General features: G+C 38.3%; 2 protein-coding genes and 1 pseudogene across 2 annotated transcripts; 1 reads left to right on the top strand and 2 right to left on the bottom strand.

Moving 5' to 3' along the window:
* Window positions 1-384: 384 nt before the first annotated feature.
* On the bottom strand, window positions 385-920 carry LOC145566668 (uncharacterized). Its single transcript, XM_081626015.1, has 2 exons — window positions 793-920; window positions 385-715 (listed from the first exon to the last, which is right to left on the bottom strand). The coding sequence occupies exons 1-2, from the start codon at window positions 918-920 to the stop codon at window positions 385-387; spliced, it is 459 nt and encodes a 152-aa protein (XP_081482141.1).
* A 4271-nt stretch (window positions 921-5191) lies between these two features.
* LOC145569656 (small nucleolar RNA R71) lies at window positions 5192-5289 on the top strand (annotated as a pseudogene).
* Window positions 5290-7220: 1931 nt separating this feature from the next.
* On the bottom strand, window positions 7221-21875 carry LOC145566669 (signal recognition particle subunit SRP54 2-like). Its single transcript, XM_081626016.1, has 8 exons — window positions 21858-21875; window positions 21708-21811; window positions 21290-21493; window positions 15761-15960; window positions 15379-15650; window positions 15100-15257; window positions 9375-9474; window positions 7221-7316 (listed from the first exon to the last, which is right to left on the bottom strand). The coding sequence occupies exons 1-8, from the start codon at window positions 21873-21875 to the stop codon at window positions 7221-7223; spliced, it is 1152 nt and encodes a 383-aa protein (XP_081482142.1).
* Between the last annotated feature and the right edge of the window lie 102 nt (window positions 21876-21977).

Genomic DNA, 21977 nt, shown 5'->3' on the forward strand with positions numbered 1-21977 from the left:
TAGAGCACAACAATGGAAGATGAAATAAAATAGATGAAGAATGAGAGAGAAATGGGAGAGGTGCACATATAAATGCATGCAGCAGCTGTTGTGCGGCCGCGCAGGCCTCTTGCACGCCCGAGCAAGGCTCGTGTGCGGCCGCGCATTTAAGGGTTGCCTATGCTCATGATGAACACGAACTATGGCACTTTCTAAACCCCTGACGATGGGTTCAACATCCGAATTTCATGAACCCACCATATTGAACCCACCAAAACTCAATTCTTACTCATGAGTTCCAATAAGCACAAAACACTTCATCTTCATCATTTGATACCAGGAGTTTGAAGGAGCGATCTCAACAACACCATTAGAGAAAACTTCTTGAACTATGAATGGACTGCTCTAATGAGACATAAGCTTTCCAGGAAATAACCTCATCCTTGAATTATAGAGGAGCACCTTGTCACCAACGTTGAACTCTTTCTTCTCAATAAGCTTGTCATGCTCTTCCTTAGAACGGGATTTGTATATACTAACACAATCATAAGCATCCAAGCGAAGCTCTTCCAACTCATGAATATTAAGCCAACGTTGTTCTCCCGTACTAGCCAAATCGAAATTGATCCTCGTAATAGCCCAATGAGTGCGGTGCTCAAGATCAACCAGGAGATGAAAATATATTCCATAAACCAAGCGGTAAGGAGTAGTGCCAATAAGAGTCTTGAAAGCCGTCCTATATGCCCACAAGGCATCATCAAGCTTATTCGACCAATCCTTCCTATTTCTTGCAACCGTCTTCTCAAGAATTACCTTGATTTGATGATTAGACACCTCCACTTGTCCACTAGTTTGAGGATGATATGGGAGGCCGAAGCGTTGATTAACTCCATGCTTCCATAACATTCTTTAAAAGGCATTGTGCACAAAATGTGAACCATTATTACTTATCACCACCTTTGGGACACCAAATCTCGGGAAAATAATCTTCTTGAACATCTTCATTACCACCTTGTGATCATTTGTTGGGGAGGCAATAGAGTCAACCCACTTTGACACATAGCCAACCGCAACAAGGATATATTGGTTCCCATAAGATGAAGGAAAGGGCCCCATGAAGTCAATTCCCTATTCATCAAACACTTCTAATTCAAGAATAGGTTGTTGAGGCATCTCATTTCTCTTTGAGATGTTCCCAATTCTTTGACTTCGATCGCATGTCTTGACAAATTCTCATGTATCCTTGAAAAGATGTGGCCACCATAAACCAAATTAAAGAATCTTGGAGGCAGTTCTAGAGACACTCATATAACCACCACTAGGATCTGAGTGGCACATCTTCAATACACTTGGAACCTCTTCATTTGGCACACAACGATGAAGCAAAGCATCATTGCCCCGTTTGTACAATATGGGCTCGTCCCACAAGTAATGTCTGGCCTCCTTCTTGAGCTTCTTCTTTTGATTCTTAGAGAATGAAGGTGGAAACTCCTCACATGTAAGATAGTTTACTAAATCGGCAAACCATGAGAGTTTCCTCACATCAATACCATACAAGGAATCATCTAGCATTCTATCCTCTATGGGAGACCCATCATCTCGGACTTGAAAATCCATAAGATTAGATAGATGATTTGCTATAACATTCTCCGCTCCCTTCTTATACCTAATTTCAAGATCAAAAGTTTGAAGTTCAAGCACCTAACGGATCAACCGAGGCTTTGATTCCTTTTTGCCCAAGAGATACTTAAAAGCCGCATGATCGGTGAAAAGAATGGTTTTAGAACCCAACAAGTAACAACGGAACTTCTTAAAAGCATGGAAAATTGCCAAAAATTCTTTCTTACTTGTCGTATAATTCCGTTGAGCACCATTGAGGGTCTTCGACACGTAGTAGATGACATGGAGCTTCTTATCCACTCTTTGACTTAGCACTCCCCCAATGGTCGTGTCGCTAGAATCGCACATCAACTTCAAAGGTGAATCCCATCTCGGGGCTTGGACAATGGGAGTAGAGATCAAGGCTTTTTTCAACTTGTTAAAGCTTCCAAGCATCTATCATCGAATATAAACTTGGCATCTTTTTGAAGAAGATTATTGAGAGGTTTTACAATAAGAGAGAAATCCTTGATAAATCTTCTATAGAACCCGGCATGTCTTAAGAAAGATCTCACACCTTTCACATTAACCAGAGGTGGAAGCTTTTCAATCACTTCAATCTTCGCTTTGTCCAACTCTATGCCTTTGTGGGAGATCTTGTGACCAAGGACAATGCCTTCCTCAACTGTGAAATGACATTTCTCCCAATTCAAAACAGAATTCACTTTCTCACATCGAGCCAAACACTTCTCAAAATTCTCAAGGAAAGCTTCAAATGAAACGCCACCTACCGAAAAATCATCCATGAACACCTCCATTTCTTCTTCCAACATATCTCCAAATATGCTCATCATATATCGTTGGAAAGTGACGGGGGCGTTGCAAAGCCCAAATGGCATTCTCCTATGGGCAAAAGTTCCATATGGACAAGTAAAAGTTGTTTTTTCTTGGTCATCCAGGTGAATAGGAATTTGGAAAAACCCGGAATATCCATCAAGAAAACAATAATACTTGTGCCTTGTTAGTCTTTCAAGCATTTGGTCAATCGAGAAAATGGTACTTTTTGGTGGATGTGTTTAGACGTCGATAGTCTATACACATCTGCCATCCCGCGATCGCCCTTGTAGGAATGAGCTCACCTCTCTCATTCTCTACAACAGTCATGCCTCCTTTCTTTGGGACAGCATGAATCAGGGAAACCCATCTAGAGCTAAAGATGGGGAATATGATTCCCGCATCAAATACCCTTAGTGATTTCCTTCTTAACTACCTCCCCTATTTGAGGGTGTAGCTTCCGTTGCCTTTCAATGCTAGGTAAGGCGCCCTCCCCAAGAGTTATATGGTGTGTACATAAAGTCGGGCTTATACCTTTGAGGTCATCAATTGTATAACCCAAAGCACCTTGATGCCTTCTCAAAACACCATATAACTCTTGAGCTTGACTCCCACTGAAGGAGGAGCTAACAATAATGGGAAAAGTAGAATTGGGGCCCAAGAATTCATACCTAAGGTGTGATGGTAGAGATTTGAGCTCTACCATTGGGACACCTTTACCTTCCTTAGTTGATGCTGCTTTCAATGCATCTTCACTTGAGATTCCCATGCAAATATGATCATCAATCTCTTCCATGCTCTCATCAATGACACTCTCAATGTTCGCCATTTCCTTGCCATGCTCACATATCTTTCCCTTATTCAACAAAACACACTCAAGTGGATCATTAGAGGTGAGCAAGTGCTCATGAATAGAATTCACAATATTATCTAAGATTTCAAATCTCATGCAATTTTCAAGTGAAGAAGAAGGATATTTCATGCTTTCATTCAAAGCAAATTTCAATGACTTCTTCTCCAACTTTGAGAGAAATCTTAGCACTTTTAAAATCAATCATGGCACCCGAGGTAGCAAGAAAAGGTCTACCAAGTATGTTAGGAATATTGGCATCCTCATCCATTTCTAGAACAACAAAATCAATCGGAATCACAAATTTCCCTACCCTCAAAGGAACATCCTATACCTTACCTTTTGGAAACTTAATTAATCTATCGGCTAATTGCAAGGTAATGTTGGTAGGAAAAAGTTCCCCTAACTCAAGTCTTTGATAAACCGATATGGCATAAGGCTAATACTAGCTCCTAAGTCACACAAGGCATTATCAATTTGCATCTTATAGATAGCACAAGGAATAGAAAAGTTTCCGGGGTCCTTCAACTTGGGTGGCATCTTGTTCATAATGATTGCACTACAATTCTCGGTTAAGCTAACTGTTTCCGCCACATCACAAGTTCTTTTTCCACTTAATATGTCCTTAAGGAATTTTGCATAATTCGGTATTTGGTCAATGATATCGGTAAATGGAAGGGTAAGATGAAGTTGCCTAAGCATCTCTATGAATTTGCCAAATTGTTCATCTAATTTGTGCTTATTGAACTTTTGGGGATATGGAAGCTTGGGTTTGACAACTTCTCTTAATTTCTCTTTTTCTTTTTTAATTGGTTTCTCACCTACATCCTCACTCAAAGAGCTTTTTCCTTCCTCATCCTCAACCAAAACTTACTTAGGACTCTCCTTAGGCACTCCATCCTCAAGAATCCTACCACTCCTTGTCACCATGGCATTAATTGGTCTCTTAGGATCTAAACCTTGGGATGGTAGAGAAGAAGGGCTAGAATTCTCTTTCAAAACATTGGCCACATGTAACTGTTCAACACCTTGATTTGATTTTCTATGAAATCCTCTAAACTACCTCTAGAAGAATATGGTTGGACATTAGAGCTATCAATTAGGCCTTGAACCTTTGGAGTGAAATCGGGTGGGGGACCCCTTTGATTGTTATTTTGAAAATTGCCCCGATTTTGGTTACTCCAATTGCCCCGACCTTGATTTTGGCCATTTTGGTTGTGATTACCATAATTTTGATTATGGTTCCCATATCATTGGCCTTGGTTTTGACCACCATAATCTTGGTGGTTATAGTTGCCTCGTAAACCTTGGTTTCTACAACCCCCATTGTTGTTATAATTATCAAAATTCCCATTATGATAGTTCCTATTCCCATTATTCCTTTAACCATCAAATGTAGGTCCAACATTGCTATTAGACACATAATTCACATGTTCATTATCATTGTCAACATAGTCATCACATCCATCAAAAGAAGCATTAGGACAATTAGAAGCATCATGGTCATATGAATCACATATATCACAAAACATATAGATACTAGGCATGTTGCTAGAAGAGGGAAGGGGATTAGAGTTAGGAAATGTACCTCTCCCTTTATTTTGGGAGGGAAGAATAGGTGCTTGAGATGAAGCACTCTCGAGTTTGGCTTTGATAGAGGTCATTTCCTTCCCTAATTCCGAGATTTGTGAGGACAAGTTATTGATGGCATTGATGTGATCAACCGAGTACACCGACGTACCGCTTTTGCTTGTTGTTTCACGCTCATCATCATGCCAATCCATATAATGCCTCACCACATCTTCAATGATATCCACCACTTCCTCTTCCGTCTTGTTCATTATTGGTCCTCTAGCTCCCACATCAAGGCAAGATTTTCCTTGAGGGCTTAGACTGCCATAGAAGATTTGGATGACTTGATAGGTGGGAATCCCATGGTGTGGGCATTCTGTTTGGTATTCCTTATACCTCTCTCATGCCTCATAAAGACTTTCATTGGGTTTTTGCTTGAAGCTTTGAATGAGAGCTCTTGCTTCGGCCGTCTTCTTTTGAGAATAGAATCGAGATAAAAAAAATTTCGTCACCTCATCCCATGTCCTCAAGGAATTTGATTTCACCTCCTTATCCAACCACTCCAATGCACCTCCAATGAGAGAAAAAGGGAAAAGCTTAAGGCGAATAAACTCTTGAGAAACCCCACTCACTTTGATAATGTTGTAATACTTCTCAAATTCCTTAAGACGGTTGAGAGTACTCTCATGCTTTGCACCACTAAATTGACGCCTTTCTATCAAGGTGATCATAGCCAGTCTAATCTCAAAGTCGTTTGCCGATGTCGTAGGTGGAGCAATCCCACTCTCATACCTATAGGCTCCCAAAACTCCCAACTCCTTTAATGCCACTCTTTGGTTATCTCCCATGATGACTTGCTCTTCTTCTTGCCTTGGAGAACGTCTAGCAACTCTCAACTTTGTGATTGTCCTTTCAATTTCCGGAACGAAGGACAATAGAGAACGAACACGAGATCTACGCATACAATCTCAAAGGAAAGGTTAGTAGCACGGCTATAAATGTAGCCTAAAAGAAAGAAAATCTTTTTGTATTTTTTTCAAGAAAAATGGAATAAACTCAATCAACTATAAAAAATAACCATGCCACTCCTCGGCAATGGCGTCATTTTGACGAGAAGAAAATTCTAGGTCGTTGAGTTCTAAAGCTCCCTCGATCAAACCAAATTTATAACCAAACCTAACCCTAGTATAGGGGTAAGTCTAAGTCCAACCCAAGGGAATGGAGGTATATGCTATGGTCTTAAGTCAAGCTATTCCGAAGTCTAGGTAAACGGTTTGGTCTAAAACAAACTAATCAACACTACTACTTGAATATGAAAAACGATATCAAAGATACTAGGGAATTAAGATCCACATGCATTTATGATAATCATGCTAATTGGATAGGAAATCAATCAATCGAAGAATGCGAGGGAAGGTAGTAAATGCAATCAAAAGCACTTGAAAAGCTATTTCCTAGGAGTCAAACTAGTGGTCTCTACGAATGACTATCTTAGCAACATCACGAGACAAGTTCAATCGATAAGAGTAGCTTCCAAATCAATGTGTCGTATCAATTAAAATTACAATGCAATCTAGCTTGATAATTAAGGTTGATCACTCCTCAGATCAAGACATCAAACACATGCACATGCCATTTCTACCAACCAATTTAATCACAAAATCAAATCAATCAAAATTCCCCAATTAGCTATGAATTATCACTCATACATGCTTCACCACATCCCTAGCAAGCAATCTACTCACTACACATTGCAAAATTGAATAGCAAAATTAAACTAATCACCAATTTCATCATTAACATTGTATTCAAATTTTCAAAAATCAAATCAAACATTCAACTAGAAATTCAACCAAATATTATGAATCAAATACCAAAATTGCATTAAAGAGTAAAGAATTCTTACAAAACTTTGATCAAAAATCAAAGAGGATAAAGATTAGAAGTAGCAATCATCAAATCACTAAGTTTCTCTCTCTAGAATCTAAGAACCAAAGTTTCCCCAATTTGAGCTTCTCTCTCTAAAAATCTAGTTCTCCATCAATTCTACTCTAATTCACTTTCTAAATAGAAGAAAAACTATAAATAGTAAAACTAACCCGTACAGGTGCGCCCTCTCCTCATAATGCGCAGCTGCAGATAAATGGGTACGGAACAGGGGAAATAGGGTTGTGCGCCCCTAATCTGTGCGCCTGCGCCAACTTCATGCGTGCCCGCGCCTAGGAGCAGGGCAGCTTCTCTCGTGCGTCCATTGATGCCTCTGTGCGCTCCTCTTGATGAACATTGGAGGTAGCAGATTCCAAAGGCTCCCACGGTGGGTTCAACACCATTTTTGAACCCCACGCAGCTTGAGAGCGTGGCCTAGAAGGCTTGGACCGTGCACCACTTAACACTTGAGCTTCAAAGAAAGAGACTGGCTTGCATCTTGAGCCTTACAAATCATGAGAAAAAGCCATGGGGATCCTTGGACATCACCTTTCTCCTGAAATAAAAGAAAAGCAAACAAATAAAAGAGAAAAGGCGAAATAAACCTAAGAAATGCAAGAAAATGGGAAAACAACTAATAAAGCACAAACTAGAGAAAAGACATATAAAACTAAAGAAAAAGGGATAAAAGAGCTATAAAAGAGATTAAAAATCATCCTAAAAGAGGCTAAATGAGTGCCATAAATGACACTCATCACCACAACCCCCTCTCCCCAAAAACAACCACCAAAATTGGCCACAAACGACCAAAATCGGCGGGTTTTGGGGCTGAATGGTTGATTCTAACCCTAAACCGGCTGATTTCGGCCGTTAGTGGCCGATTTCGTGGCTAATTTAGTGGCCAATGGTTTCGTTTTGGACGTATAGGAATGCAGGAATTGGAGGTGGGTAGGTTTCGAAGGTCGGAGCTGGGGAGAGGGGATGGGTCACGGTGGTCGAGGCTGGGGAGAGGGGAAGAGGCAGGGGCTGCCACCTGCTAGGTAGGGGTTAGGATTTTTTTTTAATTATTTTTTAAATTTTTTTTTTTGGACCTATTTGTCTGGTAACTTGCATTATCAAGTTAGATCACCAGTTGGGGGTGATAGAAATTAATAGGGTACAAAGTTGGGAGTGATTGAAAATAAACGGAAGTTGGGATTTATAACAGCGGACGGAGCAAAGTTGGGATTAATGGTGAAAATTTTTCCTTAAATATGTCCTAAGATATTTGACAAAAAAGTAAATAAAAATTGGCGGGAAATTATTTAACTAGATTTTTCCACGTATCAATTTTTTTTCGCAAAGTATATAATTATTATTGATTGATTCATACTTTAATTTTCTTATACGAATTAAGTAAGTTTTCTTTAATACTAAAAAAACAACTAAGAGAAACTTTATAAAATATCATCTTCTATTGTATGTATTAGACGGGTCTCTATGATACGGAGTATTATATCTCCTATCACTTTTAACCGGTATGTGAGATAGGAGACTAGAATAGTTGGCTAGTTCACCGACTTCTAGGCGTTCATCAAATCTATACTATTTTAAAAAGAGAAAACATAGTTTGGTGAAAAAGGGTATGTGCACAGTGAATTGATTTGCAAATATTCCTTCCATGTCCCAAGTCTTGCTGCCTTTGTGAAATATTTTTTTTTCAAGCTATTTCACCAAATGCCACTAAGCACTTTGAAAATTCACCAAATTTCATCGGACTTTTCAGAATTCACCAAATGCCACTCACAAACAGTACAATGACATCACGTGCAATTAATGAGGTCTGGCCGTTAGTTCTCAGTTACTGCGAAACTTATTTCATGAAATGCCACTCAACAGTTTACATATTTCACCAAATGCCATTACTTTTGTAATTTTTACACAAAACACCTCTAATTTAATGAGTTGCAACGGCTAGTTTGTTTCACCATTTTTGAATTTTTTTTTGGGGTAAACTAGTCGTTATACCCATTTTTTTGTATAAATTCGACACTAAGAACACACATAGCAGCCCTTTGTTATGTAATCATGAGTTTGATATCAAACACATCATCCTCAATACATGAGTATGCATATGTTAGAGTTCCAAACAAATTTTGCAAGTGTGGTAGAAAATACGCAATTAGAAGCTTGGAGTCAACATCTAATCCACAAAGGTTGTATTATAAGTGTGATTCATGTAATAGCTTCAAATGGTGCAAAGCTCAGATGCAAGAAGAAGGTCAAAGCAGGGGAAGCTCTTTTATAAGGGATGACTCAGGACAAAGCAATTTGTATGAAGAATTGAAACAATTGAAGAAGAAAATCAAGCAACAGCAAAAAGTTCTCAATTGTATAATAAAATTAGGGGCACTAATGTGTGTTGTAGTTGTGATTGTAATGATGAAATGAAGTATTGTATTTGTAATGAAATTTAATAAAGAGGGAAATTAAATCATGTGCATAGTATATATTAGCTTCCTATTCAAAACATGAGCTTCCTGTTTGCATAAGTTTCCCAAAAAAATTACATGGACATGTCAAAATAAACTAGACAACACAACACACACTACACTGATTATGTTAAAAAAATTACAGGGATAAACTGGTTGTGCATTAAAAAGGTGAGTTGTTGTCCATTCATGCTGCTCTCTTTGTTTTCTTCTTGGGATGTGAGGTGGCCTTTGACGTGCTTGCTTCAGTTGTAGAGTTTTTTTTTTCCTAGATGCACAAGTCAACATGTTGTGCCCCAACTCACCACATAAGCTGCACTTAACTGTAGAATGCCTCTTCCCTTTCCTATCTTCATTTGGCCCTCTTCTTCTTCGCCTTTTTGGTCTTCCTGCAGATATTTTCTTCAATGGTGGTAATTATGTTAGGCAGGTTGACTGATGGCCATTGACTTGGGTCAGGCATTGGGTGCATATGCTCTGCATAAGTAAGCTTGTATGTCTTCCCTTTGAAACAAGGAGCTACAAAGTTTGTAGGTTGTACCCTCTGGTGATAAATAACCCTTAGCACATGTTTGCAAGGGATTCCTGAATGCTGCCACTTCCCACACCCACAAGTGCCTCTACTAAGCTTGATGGGAAAATGCACATGTTGGTCTCTCACCTCAAATTCATCAACACCACATGGGGTTGCATAGCATAACCTAGACTCATCTAATCTTGCTTCTAGAATCTTTGTTGCATACTCAGTTAGGTCCATATCCCTCATGCCTATAGCTTTGTCAAACCTTGAGCCAATCCTCTTCATTGCCCACTGCCTTATAGCTACAATACAACATTCACACAAAAATGTAAAAACAGAGAATGCATTTGTGTTAATGTAAGTAGTTCTTTGTTGATGTGGTTACCTTCAAGTAATTTTAGAACAGGTAGATCCCTGTAGGGATGTGTGCATGAGTCGAAAGATTCTACAAAATTTGTTGTGTTATGATCACAACACAATGCAGGATCAAACTTATGTCTAGACTAGACCTCAGTGCAGCTCTCTAAGTATTCAACAGCCTTAGGATTGTACTCAAGTATTTTCTTCATTGCTTTGTTGAATACATACTCATTGTATGCATCAGCTGTAATCCATAAAAGCTTATGGAAGGCCGAACCACTAAATCCCTTGGCCTTGTAGTTTGTGTACAAGTGTTGGCAACACACTCTTCTAGTAGCTCTGGGGAATGTTTCATGAATTGATGTGTCAACACCCTGCAAGGAAAGCCATCAGTTAATATCTGAGATAGTACATCACATTTTATAAACCTTCATTCTGTCAGAGATGAAAGTCCAATCATCTCTACTGCAGCCTTCCTTCTTAAATAGCCATTTCATATTCCTTAGGAAATAACCCCAGCTGTCAATGCTCTCAGTGCCAACACTCCATAAGCAATGAGAAAAATCTCATTGCTCCCATCAATCACAACTGCAGTTAGCAAGATTCCCTTGAAATGTCCACTTAAGTGAGCTATATCAATGCCAATTATGGGTCTATAACCCCTCAAGAATCCCCTAGACTGGGCAGCAAAAGAAAAAAAAATAAGCCTTGAATATTGGTGGCTCATTTGCATTTGATTCACCCCAAGTAACAAGAGCATAACTACCTGGGTTAGTCTCTTTAACCATTTCAGCATACTTAGGCAATAGTGTGCATGTCTCTCCAAAACCACCATGAGTCCTCTCCTTGCACATTGCCTTCACCTTGTAAAAGAGCCTTTTTTAACTTCAATCCTAAACCTTTCCATACAGAGTTTTTGTAAAGACTCAACTGGGATGTCAGGATTTGCTTGAATGTCTGACTGTAGATGTCTACACAGCCACTCAGAAGTTACAACTGGGTTAATCTCCAGCCTTCCTCAACTTCTATGCTACCCTGTCAAAGTCTTGATTGTCCAGCTCACCTTGTCTGTCATGGTGGAAGCATGAATTCTCCAGTTACAACCATCTACAACACACCTTGCTATATATCTTGTTTTGTCACTCTTTTCAACATAAACACCAAATCCTTCTTGTATGCAGTAGTTTTTGAAAACTTCCAGAAATGATTCCCTATCTCCAAATATTAACCATGGCTCTAATCTGATGGCTCCAAACTCTTGATATGTCCAAATTTTACCATTCTTGTAGGTCTTATCCATGGTTAAACTGCCATCAAGATAATCCTCAAATTGCTTCTCAGGAATGTCATCATATAGACAATCTATCTCTGTCTCCTCCTCTATGAAGTCACCAATATCTACTTCATAATCATCTTCAACTTCTTCACTGCCTGAATGTATGTAATCATCATCTTCACTATCACTACCAGACTTATCAGACCTCTCCTCACTTAACTTATCAGGTGCTCTGTTCCTTACTCTATTTCTTTCTGATCTCCTTAAAGTAACACCTTGCCCCTAAGAAGTAACCTTTTTTGCAGCACTCTTCTTGGACCTAAATCCTTCAGGTCTTGATCTGCCTCCCTTTTTAGGTTTAGAACATGTAGCAGTTTGTGGTACTTGGGTTGAGGTGGTTGGTGGTTTTGTTCCAGTTTGTGGTACTTGGATTGAGGTGGTTGGTGGTTCTGTTGTAGTTTGTGGTTCAGGTTAAAGTGGTGGTTGAGGTGAAACTGGTGGTGGGGTTGTTTGTGGTTTAAGTGAAACTGGTGGTTGAGGTGGTGGGGTTGTTTGTGGTTGAGGGGAAGGTTAGGTTGTTTCACTTGGCCTTTTTTTAGGTGTTCTTTTCCTTTTCCTTGGAGTCATTTTCCTCCTTGCACATGAGGTTTTGGGCTGGTTCAGAGTAGAAGTTGGTTGAGGGTGTTTAGGTGGAGTAGAGGGCTGAGTACTTTGTTCAAGCTCAGGCTGAGATGCCCCAGGGAAAACCTCATCAGCTCCTGGAGTGTCAAACACTCTAACATACTGAAGATCACCACCATCAACATTAGCAACAGGAACCTCAACTGCAACTTTAAAAGGTTGTTATTCCTCCAACTCTCTCTAAGCCTGGGCCTTTTCCTGTTCCAATCTAGCCTTCTCAGCCATGGCCTTAACCCTTTTTTGCCAATTAGCCTCAGCATCCTTAAACACCTGCCTAGGACTTTCTTCTTCCTCCAAGAATATTACTATTGTTTCCCTACCTTGAAACCACTCCCACATTTTTAGCATGTCCCTATCCCCACATAACTCCAACTTCCTATTAGTTCTAGGTGGCAGTACATACAAAGTGAAGTATTTGGGAAGGATCACATTTTTCTTAACAGAATCCTCAAACATGAACTCATATAAGTCCATTAGACTTGTTCTATCAGTATCATCAACCAATACATCAAAGCCTTGATCTCTGTAATGGACATCAAGCCACACTCTACTCATCCTATCAACAACAAATTACATATATTACTTTACTGAACATCAACACACATCATTCATATCAACAGCCACATACCAAAGCCTAACATACCAATACAAAAATTGCCAAAAATGGATTTCAAAGACTTCACAATCACAAACCATAACAATGCCAAATCAATACCAACAAATAACATTTTTAACATGAAATTTAACATTAAATCACACAGGTCAAGTCAATTAATCACATTAAAATGAACATTTCATAAAACCCCAACCCTAACTCAATTTTCGCAAAAATTGTCATATTCAAAGCGCGAAATGAAGATTGAAAGTGTGATTATTACCTTGCTTGCTATCTCCAACACCCCGAAAAAAATTCAACTCACGCGTTTTGCTTTTACTTCCTCCACTAGTTGTCACCGCTGTTCTGGTTCGCCCAAGTTCAACAGCAAAAAAGCTTCAATTTTGATGCGTGTTTCGTTTAGGTGTTAAAGAAAGCTTCTTCTTTGATTATGGATTTGAGGGTTTGAATGATGGTAAAAGCTCGAAGAACAGAGAGTCGGGGAAGAAGAATGAGGGGAATTTTTTTTTTTGATCTAACTTTATGAAGTCAGAGATTCAATGAGGTTTAAGGCGCCATTAAACACAATAAAGGGCATAGTGGTCAATTCGCATTAACGGAATATTAACGTCCAAACCTCATTAATGTCACCTGACATTATATTGTTTGTGAGTGGCATTTGGTGAATTATGAAAAGTTTGATGGCATTTGGTGAATTTTGTAAGTGCTCAATGACATTTGGTGAAATAGCCATTTTTTTTTTTTTGTGTGTTTATGTTCTGTTTTTGGTAGCATTTGTATAGTTATTTTGCTTTGTATGTTTAGTACGTATTTTTTTTAATTGATAAAAAGTAATATTATTACTAGGGTTGAGCAAAACTACCCGAAAACTCGATTCATAGCCGATCCGAAAATTAGGTTACCTTATCTGATAAGCATAACGGTTTGGATACCCGATCCAATAATTTGCTATCGAGTATGGTTATTGGGTAGCATTTTAAAATTAACGGTTACCCAATCCGATTCGATAAGCAATTTTTTATTTTTTTTTCCCTACTAAAATTTATTTATCCTAAGTCTTAACTCTTACTTTACTTTATAATCACTTTATAATAAGAACGATTAGTAATATTATTAATAATTTGGTCAAAATCATGTGGTATTGTTGTTACTTGGTGTTGAATGATATTATAATAACTACATTAATAAGTTTAATTATAGTTATTGGATATCTTATTGGGTACTCGTCCAAGTAACTGAACTTATTGGTTCGGTTTATGGATATCACTTTTAGTGATATTGGTTATCGGTTACCCGAACGGTTAGTATTAACGGTACGGTTACCCGACCGATGCTTACCCCTAATTATTACAATCACATAAGGATTTTAATCAAGTATAAACTCATATATATATACTAGAATTTCCCATTTCATTATGTATACACTTTCAACCAAGTTCCTTTCGTGTGTTTACGCACGCTGTGGCTTCATTAACTAGTTAATAAAAAGAAAAAATTATTTAGTCATTATGGACCATGGCCTTACTTTTCACTTAATTAGACGTTGGATTTATGCATGAAGAGTTATTACTCTATAGTTTATAACTTCATATAGTGATGAATTTCCAATTTCATTAGAGTGAAATCTATTTTACCTAAATCGTCTAATTTTCCCCTACTTGAATGTTATCTAAGTTGTCTACTTTATTCACACAAACTTATCATCCATTAATAATCAATCCCATAAACAATGAAGTTTTAATTAACAAAAAAAAAAAAAAAAAAAAAAAAAAAAAAAAAAAAAAGAAATTAATTACGAGTAATATTTTAGAACCAACAATTTCTTGCAAATTAAAACAAATAATAAATAAAAAAAAAAGTTACAATTTCCTCTATCACTAGGGTCTAGGGTCAGCATTCGAAAGTGCAAGAGTATGCTTAGCAGAGTTGGGTGGAGGGTGACGATTCATCATTGTTACCGTGAAGCCAACACAGCTGCTGACTGGCTTGCTGATGCGGGGGTGGAGTTAGAGCCAAGGTTCAAGCTCTTTGAGGCGGTCTCGTCAGGCCTTCGTGCTATTTTATTGGAGAACTTGGAAGGAGCGACTATTGCAAATCAATCATATAATATCTAGTAAGGACGACTGAAACTCATCATTGATTATCACACAAGAATAATTAGCTTAGATAAAACATGTTCAATCTATCTATGGACTTTCATAGAGTCCATAGAAGTAGTTGGACAAGTAAATAGTCAAATACATATTCTCTTGAGTGTATAATATAGAAAAACTTATTCCGCGGTTCAAAGTTGGTAATACTGTATTTCCGTCTATTAAGCTTTATGTCCAAAAAAAACACTAAGCTAAAATTCGTAACCTTAGAAACTATGTTTAACATTGTAAACTACCCATTTGCTTCAACATCTGCGGAGACAGATTTTTAATCTTACTAAAGACCTTTGCAAGACGTTTGTACTCATTAAACAATTTAGTAACTTGACTAACTTGATGCCCACCTCCACGCGCAATCCGCATGATTCTTGGCTTACACTTATTCTCCGGGTCTGACCATTTTGACTCTGACCAATCTAACTCTGCAACACCATCAAGTCGAAACCAAGTCAATTATGTTCCATGACTAAACTGCTATAAAAATTCGAGACAAAGAGAGTAGTTATTATTGCAGTAATCTTGAAATTAATAAACAAGTTACCTTATTGGTCATTGAATCCAAAATAGTCATATACTTCTTTATCTTTGCCTGACTCTCCTTTTCTTGAGTTTTAGGCATCAACTCAGAAGTGAATCCAGGAAGCATTGATAAAATCTGAGATATAGGACACATGTTGACGATATTCTGCAACTGCTCATACATCATTCTAAAGGTAAACATCCCCTTCGATAAATCTTTAGCCTGCTTCGATTCCTCATTCTTGTTAACCCCTTCATTTATCGTTTTTATAATCCTTGGCAAGTTACTCTTACCTATAAATGGAACCAAATAAACCAATCATCATATCGATCATATAATACGTACTAGGAAATTGGAATACATCTATACAAATAAAAAAAACATGGAGGAAGTATGTATGTACCTAAAAGGTGTTTAACAAATGATTGGGTGTCGAACTCCTCAAAGTCATTCATGTGTTCCCCTGTCCCGATGAATATGACAGGACTGTTGGTGGCGGCCACTGCACTAAGAGCACCACCTCCCTTCGCGTGACCATCTAATTTAGTAATTATCACGGCCCCAACAGCAACACTTTGCTTAAAGGCTTGAGCTTGGTCGAATGTGTTAATGCCAAAAATCGTCAAGGAACGACCTTTGGTTGGGATACCGATAACTAGATAAAAAGGGGGTTACGAAATGTAAACAATGGAAATAGAAAGAAGAAAGACACAATATGGTGACGCGGAAAACCCCAATGAAGGTGGGTAAAAACCGCGGGTGGCTACTTGTCCACCAATCCACTATGATACGGGCGTTATAGCCACTATTGATACAAATACAATGATAATTCGGGCGTCTAAGGCCATAGGTAGTAGAGAAATAAATAAGGACAAGAATTAACTATACATTAGAGCTATTGAGAAGATATATAAACTTTGAGTTGATCATAGAGCTTGTAGAACAATCGGAAGAGACATGTCATCATGTAGACCGTCGAACGGAGCCTCTTGATGTATCTTTTGATAATGTATCTTGTAGTGTATTCTTTTGTGGTGTTTTATGCTTGGAATATGGTGTGTATGATCTGCCTAATGGCTGGTCGTTGGTCCTCTTTTATAGGCCATTAAGTGGTAGAAAATCGGTTGAGGAAGATAAGGATGACTTCCTTGATTTTAGGAGGTTGTTTGTTGACTTCAAGACTTGGTCCCTTTGATGAATGTGGACTTGGTAAGGCTCCATATCCGTTGTAACAACTTCATTGAGTGGTTAAAGGCTGCCAGAAATTCTCTCCTTGATTATAGGATCCACTAGTAACAACATTGACTTGTTCTGCAGCTTTCTGGCGTCGCACTGCGAGACGCGTCATGGTTGGACGTCGGGCGTCAGTGTCAGTGTCATCTTCTGACGTCGTATGACTGAAGGACGTCGAAGGCCACTGGAGATCGTTAGACTTCGCTGTAGTTGCCGGGCGTCAAGTATTGTCGTCCGTCACTAAGGTGCGTCATTGACATTAGCTATTGCTTGGAAATGGACATTAGTTTCCTTGGCATTCCCTATCTTATTCAACCTTGAACACCAAGACTCGTCTAACATACGACCGTCTTGGTCATAGGACAACACTTAGGCCTTTACTTTGTGTCGTGAGAATTTCGCCCATAACAATAGCCCCCATTTTCTTAGTTGAAGCATGCCGTAAACTAAGAAAATAAACTTTGCACCTGATGTTACATTCTTATATATTGGTCCTAGCGTTGTTCAATGGTAACATTGGTTTGTAACTTATCATACTTTTGTCTTTACACGCGTGCGTTGGTATTGAGAGACTTGTGATCTCGTCTTTTCTTGAGACAACATGACTTGGTGTCAAAATAACCAGTTTGCAACACTTATTGGCGATAAAGCCACTCAAAGAAGAATTAGTTTAATAATCATTGATTTTTACTAGCGACATATCCATGTAAAAAGATAAACATATGATATAGTCAGGTGTCAAGACCATTTATGTTGTTGTCAAATAATGTTAGACAACATAAACATATAAGACATTGTAAAGTGATATCGGGCGACATGGCCATATAAGAAATGATATCTGGCGATAAAGCCATACTGGCGACTAGGCCAAGTCGAGTGTCATCGAAAGATGTCGGGCGACTAGGCCTCTTAATGATTAAACTGGCGTCAAGGCCACTGGCGTCTGAGGCCATTTGTGAATCTGGCGTCAAGGCCACTAGCGTCTAAGGCTATTTATGAATCTGGCGTCAAGGCCACTGGCGTCTAAGGCCATTTATGAATCTGGCGTCAAGGCCACTGGCGTCTAAGGCCATTTATGAATCTGGCGTCAAGGCCAATTGAATAGCAAAGAGAAAACATTTGGCAACTAGGCTAATAAGATGTCAAAGCATAGTGTTTCAATGCTAAGATCATTAAAGAAGGATATTAATTAAGTAAATATCACATATTAGTGTAATTACTTTATTAAGACGTGATACAAGCGTTGTATGCTTCATGATTTCTTACGTATGTTCTTATGTATGCGAATGTCTAAATGTATGCACTATTCGAATCGTATCGATCGTCGTCATGCGTAAGTAATTTGTATGTGTATACATGCGTCATGAATTTTTAGAAAATATAACAATGATGAGCAATAAATTGTAACTTAAGAGATAACATCATGACTTTCGAATTAAAATTCTGCTTTAGCCATCTATGACATGAGTCATATGCATTCTTTATCGACAAGAATCACATGCTATATACTTAGGTTGTTATCATGATATCAATAGTACATGAAATGCATCAACTAAGTTATGAAACTCATACCATTGAATATTCTCATCTTGTTTCTAACGTTTAAAGTCAATTGCCTTCGTTGCCAATCGAGTGTCATCGAGCGATTGTCACTAGAACTTGATGTTAGATTCGTGTATCATGGTGTCGAGACGGTGATCATCCTCGTGATGTCAACAGCAGTGCTTTGGAAAGCATATGCAACAACACATGCAATGATAAAGAAACATATTAATTCATTAGATCACAAGTGACATGGGTTACATGCAAGATAAATCATATGAAAATAAAGCAAAGTAACTAAATAGATATTGCTTGTGGGTTGTATTGAACATGTAAGCCACGAATGATATTTATGTGGCATTAGATCTTCAATTGAAGAGGTAACTTGCACTCGTGTTACTTTTGTCACTCGACTGTTCATCATCGTCGGAATCTGATGACGTTACTTGACTTACTGACGTGTCTTAGCTTGATGTCACGTCTCAACTCACTGTCGTGCGTCGGGATCTGATGACGCGTCTCAACTTACTGACGCGCGTCGGGATCTGATGACGCGTCTCGACTTGAGTCGGATCTGATGACGCGTCTCACCTCGCTGTCGCGCGTCGGATTTGATGACGCGTCTCGACTTACTGTCGTGCGTCAGAATCTGCCAACATCAATTATTAAGATTTGTTGCCTGCTTATACATCGTTCGAATGTTGATAGTCAGTTCACCATTGGAAAACACGACTTGTTTCTAATGATCTATAAAGCACTACCACAACCGTTAGTATGGTTAAGCTTAAATATGTTAACATTAGTCCATATTAAAGTAATAATCACTTCGTCATAGGCATGGGAAAGCTTGTTTCAACCAATAGAGAAATTAATGGTAATGAACGCATGCATCTTTGGTCATGTCCGAGTGTAAGACATGCTTTTTCTCAATCGGTGGATATATGAAAATGATAAGGAGTATCAAATCACAAAGAGTTGTATGACATACCTTAATAACACTCACCAATGTTAAACTTTAATTTATAGCTTACATGACTATATTCAGATTTACTTACAATCATGGTATCATGTTCAATTGTAAGGGTACTAGCCCCCAACTACTGTTGTTGCAACATGTGGCTTAAGTTTCTTGTAATTGTCTCCATTAGGTTTGTTCTGGATGTCTTTAGGACAATCCTGTGTCAAACTCACAATAATGCAAACGTTAATAGATAATGGACATAGCGTATGCAGACAACTTAGTCATAGTCGATGTTTCCGTCTCTTCGACTTTGATGTCAAATCACCATGTTGCTATTATATACTTTTGTTACCACCAACCCTATGACATGTGTCGCACGTGTGGTCCTACACACATTGCAAAAACATAACAATATTAGGAAAAATTTACTTTGAGACTTAGGAGTTTACCTCTCATGCACTATGCATGATGTTGTGTAACTTATCATTTTTGGCATGATGATCATCGAGTGTGTTTAGTATCACCACTATCTTGGTGATGATTAACTTAAGGTCTTCAGAATTTGGTCCTTATGATCTTTGATCCTGTCACTTTATTTTATCTCAAAAACACTAGACATAGAGGTTCATTACAAACATTGAGAAATTCGTAGGATAGCAATATGATGCTAAACTAGCATCATGAACCAAGATTAACATAAAATATAATAATGTTGAATTCATGGATGTCAAAATAAGTAAAAGATGACTTATTGATCACTTTCAAGGGGGCAATAATGTCGTTGATGTCTGACGTCATAGTCGAAGTCATTGCAGTGACAGAAAGAAGACAACATCTGCATGAAACTTTCTAGAGGCGTAACTTTTAGCTCCGAACTCCAAATTGAGTGATTCTTGAGCCTAAATTCATTAACTTTTCAAGATCTACAATTTTTCAGTTGCAAAAGGGGCTAAAAACGAATTCAGGGTCATGAAAATGTAAGTAGACAGAAGCAGACCGAAAATGGCTAATATTAGAATAATGGTAGTGTGGTGTAGCACTACGACTATAGGCTTTTGTGTTTAGTGAATATTTTGCGGAAATGTGTTTGGCTATAGAAATAGAATCTAGTTATCGTCCCCACAGACGGCGCCAAACTGTTAATGCCAAAAATCGTCAAGGAACGACCTTTGGTTGGGATACCGATAACTAGATAAAAAGGGGGTTACGAAATGTAAACAATGGAAATAGAAAGAAGAAAGACACAATATGGTGACGCGGAAAACCCCAATGAAGGTGGGTAAAAACCGCGGGTGGCTACTTGTCCACCAATCCACTATGATACGGGCGTTATAGCCACTATTGATACAAATACAATGATAATTCGGGCGTCTAAGGCCATAGGTAGTAGAGAAATAAATAAGGACAAGAATTAACTATACATTAGAGCTATTGAGAAGATATATAAACTTTGAGTTGATCATAGAGCTTGTAGAACAATCGGAAGAGACATGTCATCATGTAGACCGTCGAACGGAGCCTCTTGATGTATCTTTTGATAATGTATCTTGTAGTGTATTCTTTTGTGGTGTTTTATGCTTGGAATATGGTGTGTATGATCTGCCTAATGGCTGGTCGTTGGTCCTCTTTTATAGGCCATTAAGTGGTAGAAAATCGGTTGAGGAAGATAAGGATGACTTCCTTGATTTTAGGAGGTTGTTTGTTGACTTCAAGACTTGGTCCCTTTGATGAATGTGGACTTGGTAAGGCTCCATATCCGTTGTAACAACTTCATTGAGTGGTTAAAGGCTGCCAGAAATTCTCTCCTTGATTATAGGATCCACTAGTAACAACATTGACTTGTTCTGCAGCTTTCTGGCGTTGCACTGCGAGACGCGTCATGGTTGGACGTCGGGCGTCAGTGTCAGTGTCATCTTCTGACGTCGTATGACTGAAGGACGTCGAAGGCCACTGGAGATCGTTAGACTTCGCTGTAGTTGCCGGGCGTCAAGTATTGTCGTCCGTCACTAAGGTGCGTCGTCACTAAGGTGCGTCATTGACATTAGCTATTGCTTGGAAATGGACATTAGTTTCCTTGGCATTCCCTATCTTATTCAACCTTGAACACCAAGACTCGTCTAACATACGACCGTCTTGGTCATAGGACAACACTTAGGCCTTTACTTTGTGTCGTGAGAATTTCGCCCATAACAGAATGCAGATTGACCAATGCTACTATCCATGACAAATATAACAAGGTCTGGTTTCGTTGCCTCTACCAGTTGTCGCATTTCTTCAAATAGAGATGCCTCTTGTTTGTGTCTTCCACTGGTATCAATTATAACAACATCGTAAGCATCCTTTTTGAATCTTTCCACACCTTCAACAGCAATCTTCACTGGATCTGATTCCGTGTAACTGTAAACCCCAATTTCACGCTTATCAATGCATAATAATTGTTAAACAAAAAAAACAATAACCTTTACACTATCCCTAATTCAATAATTATTAGAAAAAATTGATTTTAATAATTTCAACTTTGACCAATTTTCTGTAAATAATCTCAACTTTTGATTATTATTTAGAATAATCCCAACTTATATACGTAGAAAGAATGTTTTCAATGTCTTATCTTCCATAGAAGGGAATGTTAGCATTCGTTGCGTTTTGCTTCAACTGATCAAAAGCACCGGCTCGAAAAGTATCAGCGCAAATAAGAGCTGGTGTCCAACCCTTTCTCTGATGATATTTAGCATATTTTGTACATGTAGTCGTCTTGCCAGACCCTAAATAGAATAATCATTGTTTCTTTAATTTCTTTCTCTATATTTACGAACAATAATAATTATCGAACAAAGAAATTAAAGAAAAAACTTTAAAAAGGCATATCATAGTACCTTTTCAA

This window comes from Chenopodium album, chromosome 11 (genome assembly GCF_948465745.1).
Source record: "Chenopodium album chromosome 11, dcCheAlbu1.1, whole genome shotgun sequence".
Lineage (NCBI taxonomy): Eukaryota > Viridiplantae > Streptophyta > Magnoliopsida > Caryophyllales > Amaranthaceae > Chenopodium > Chenopodium album.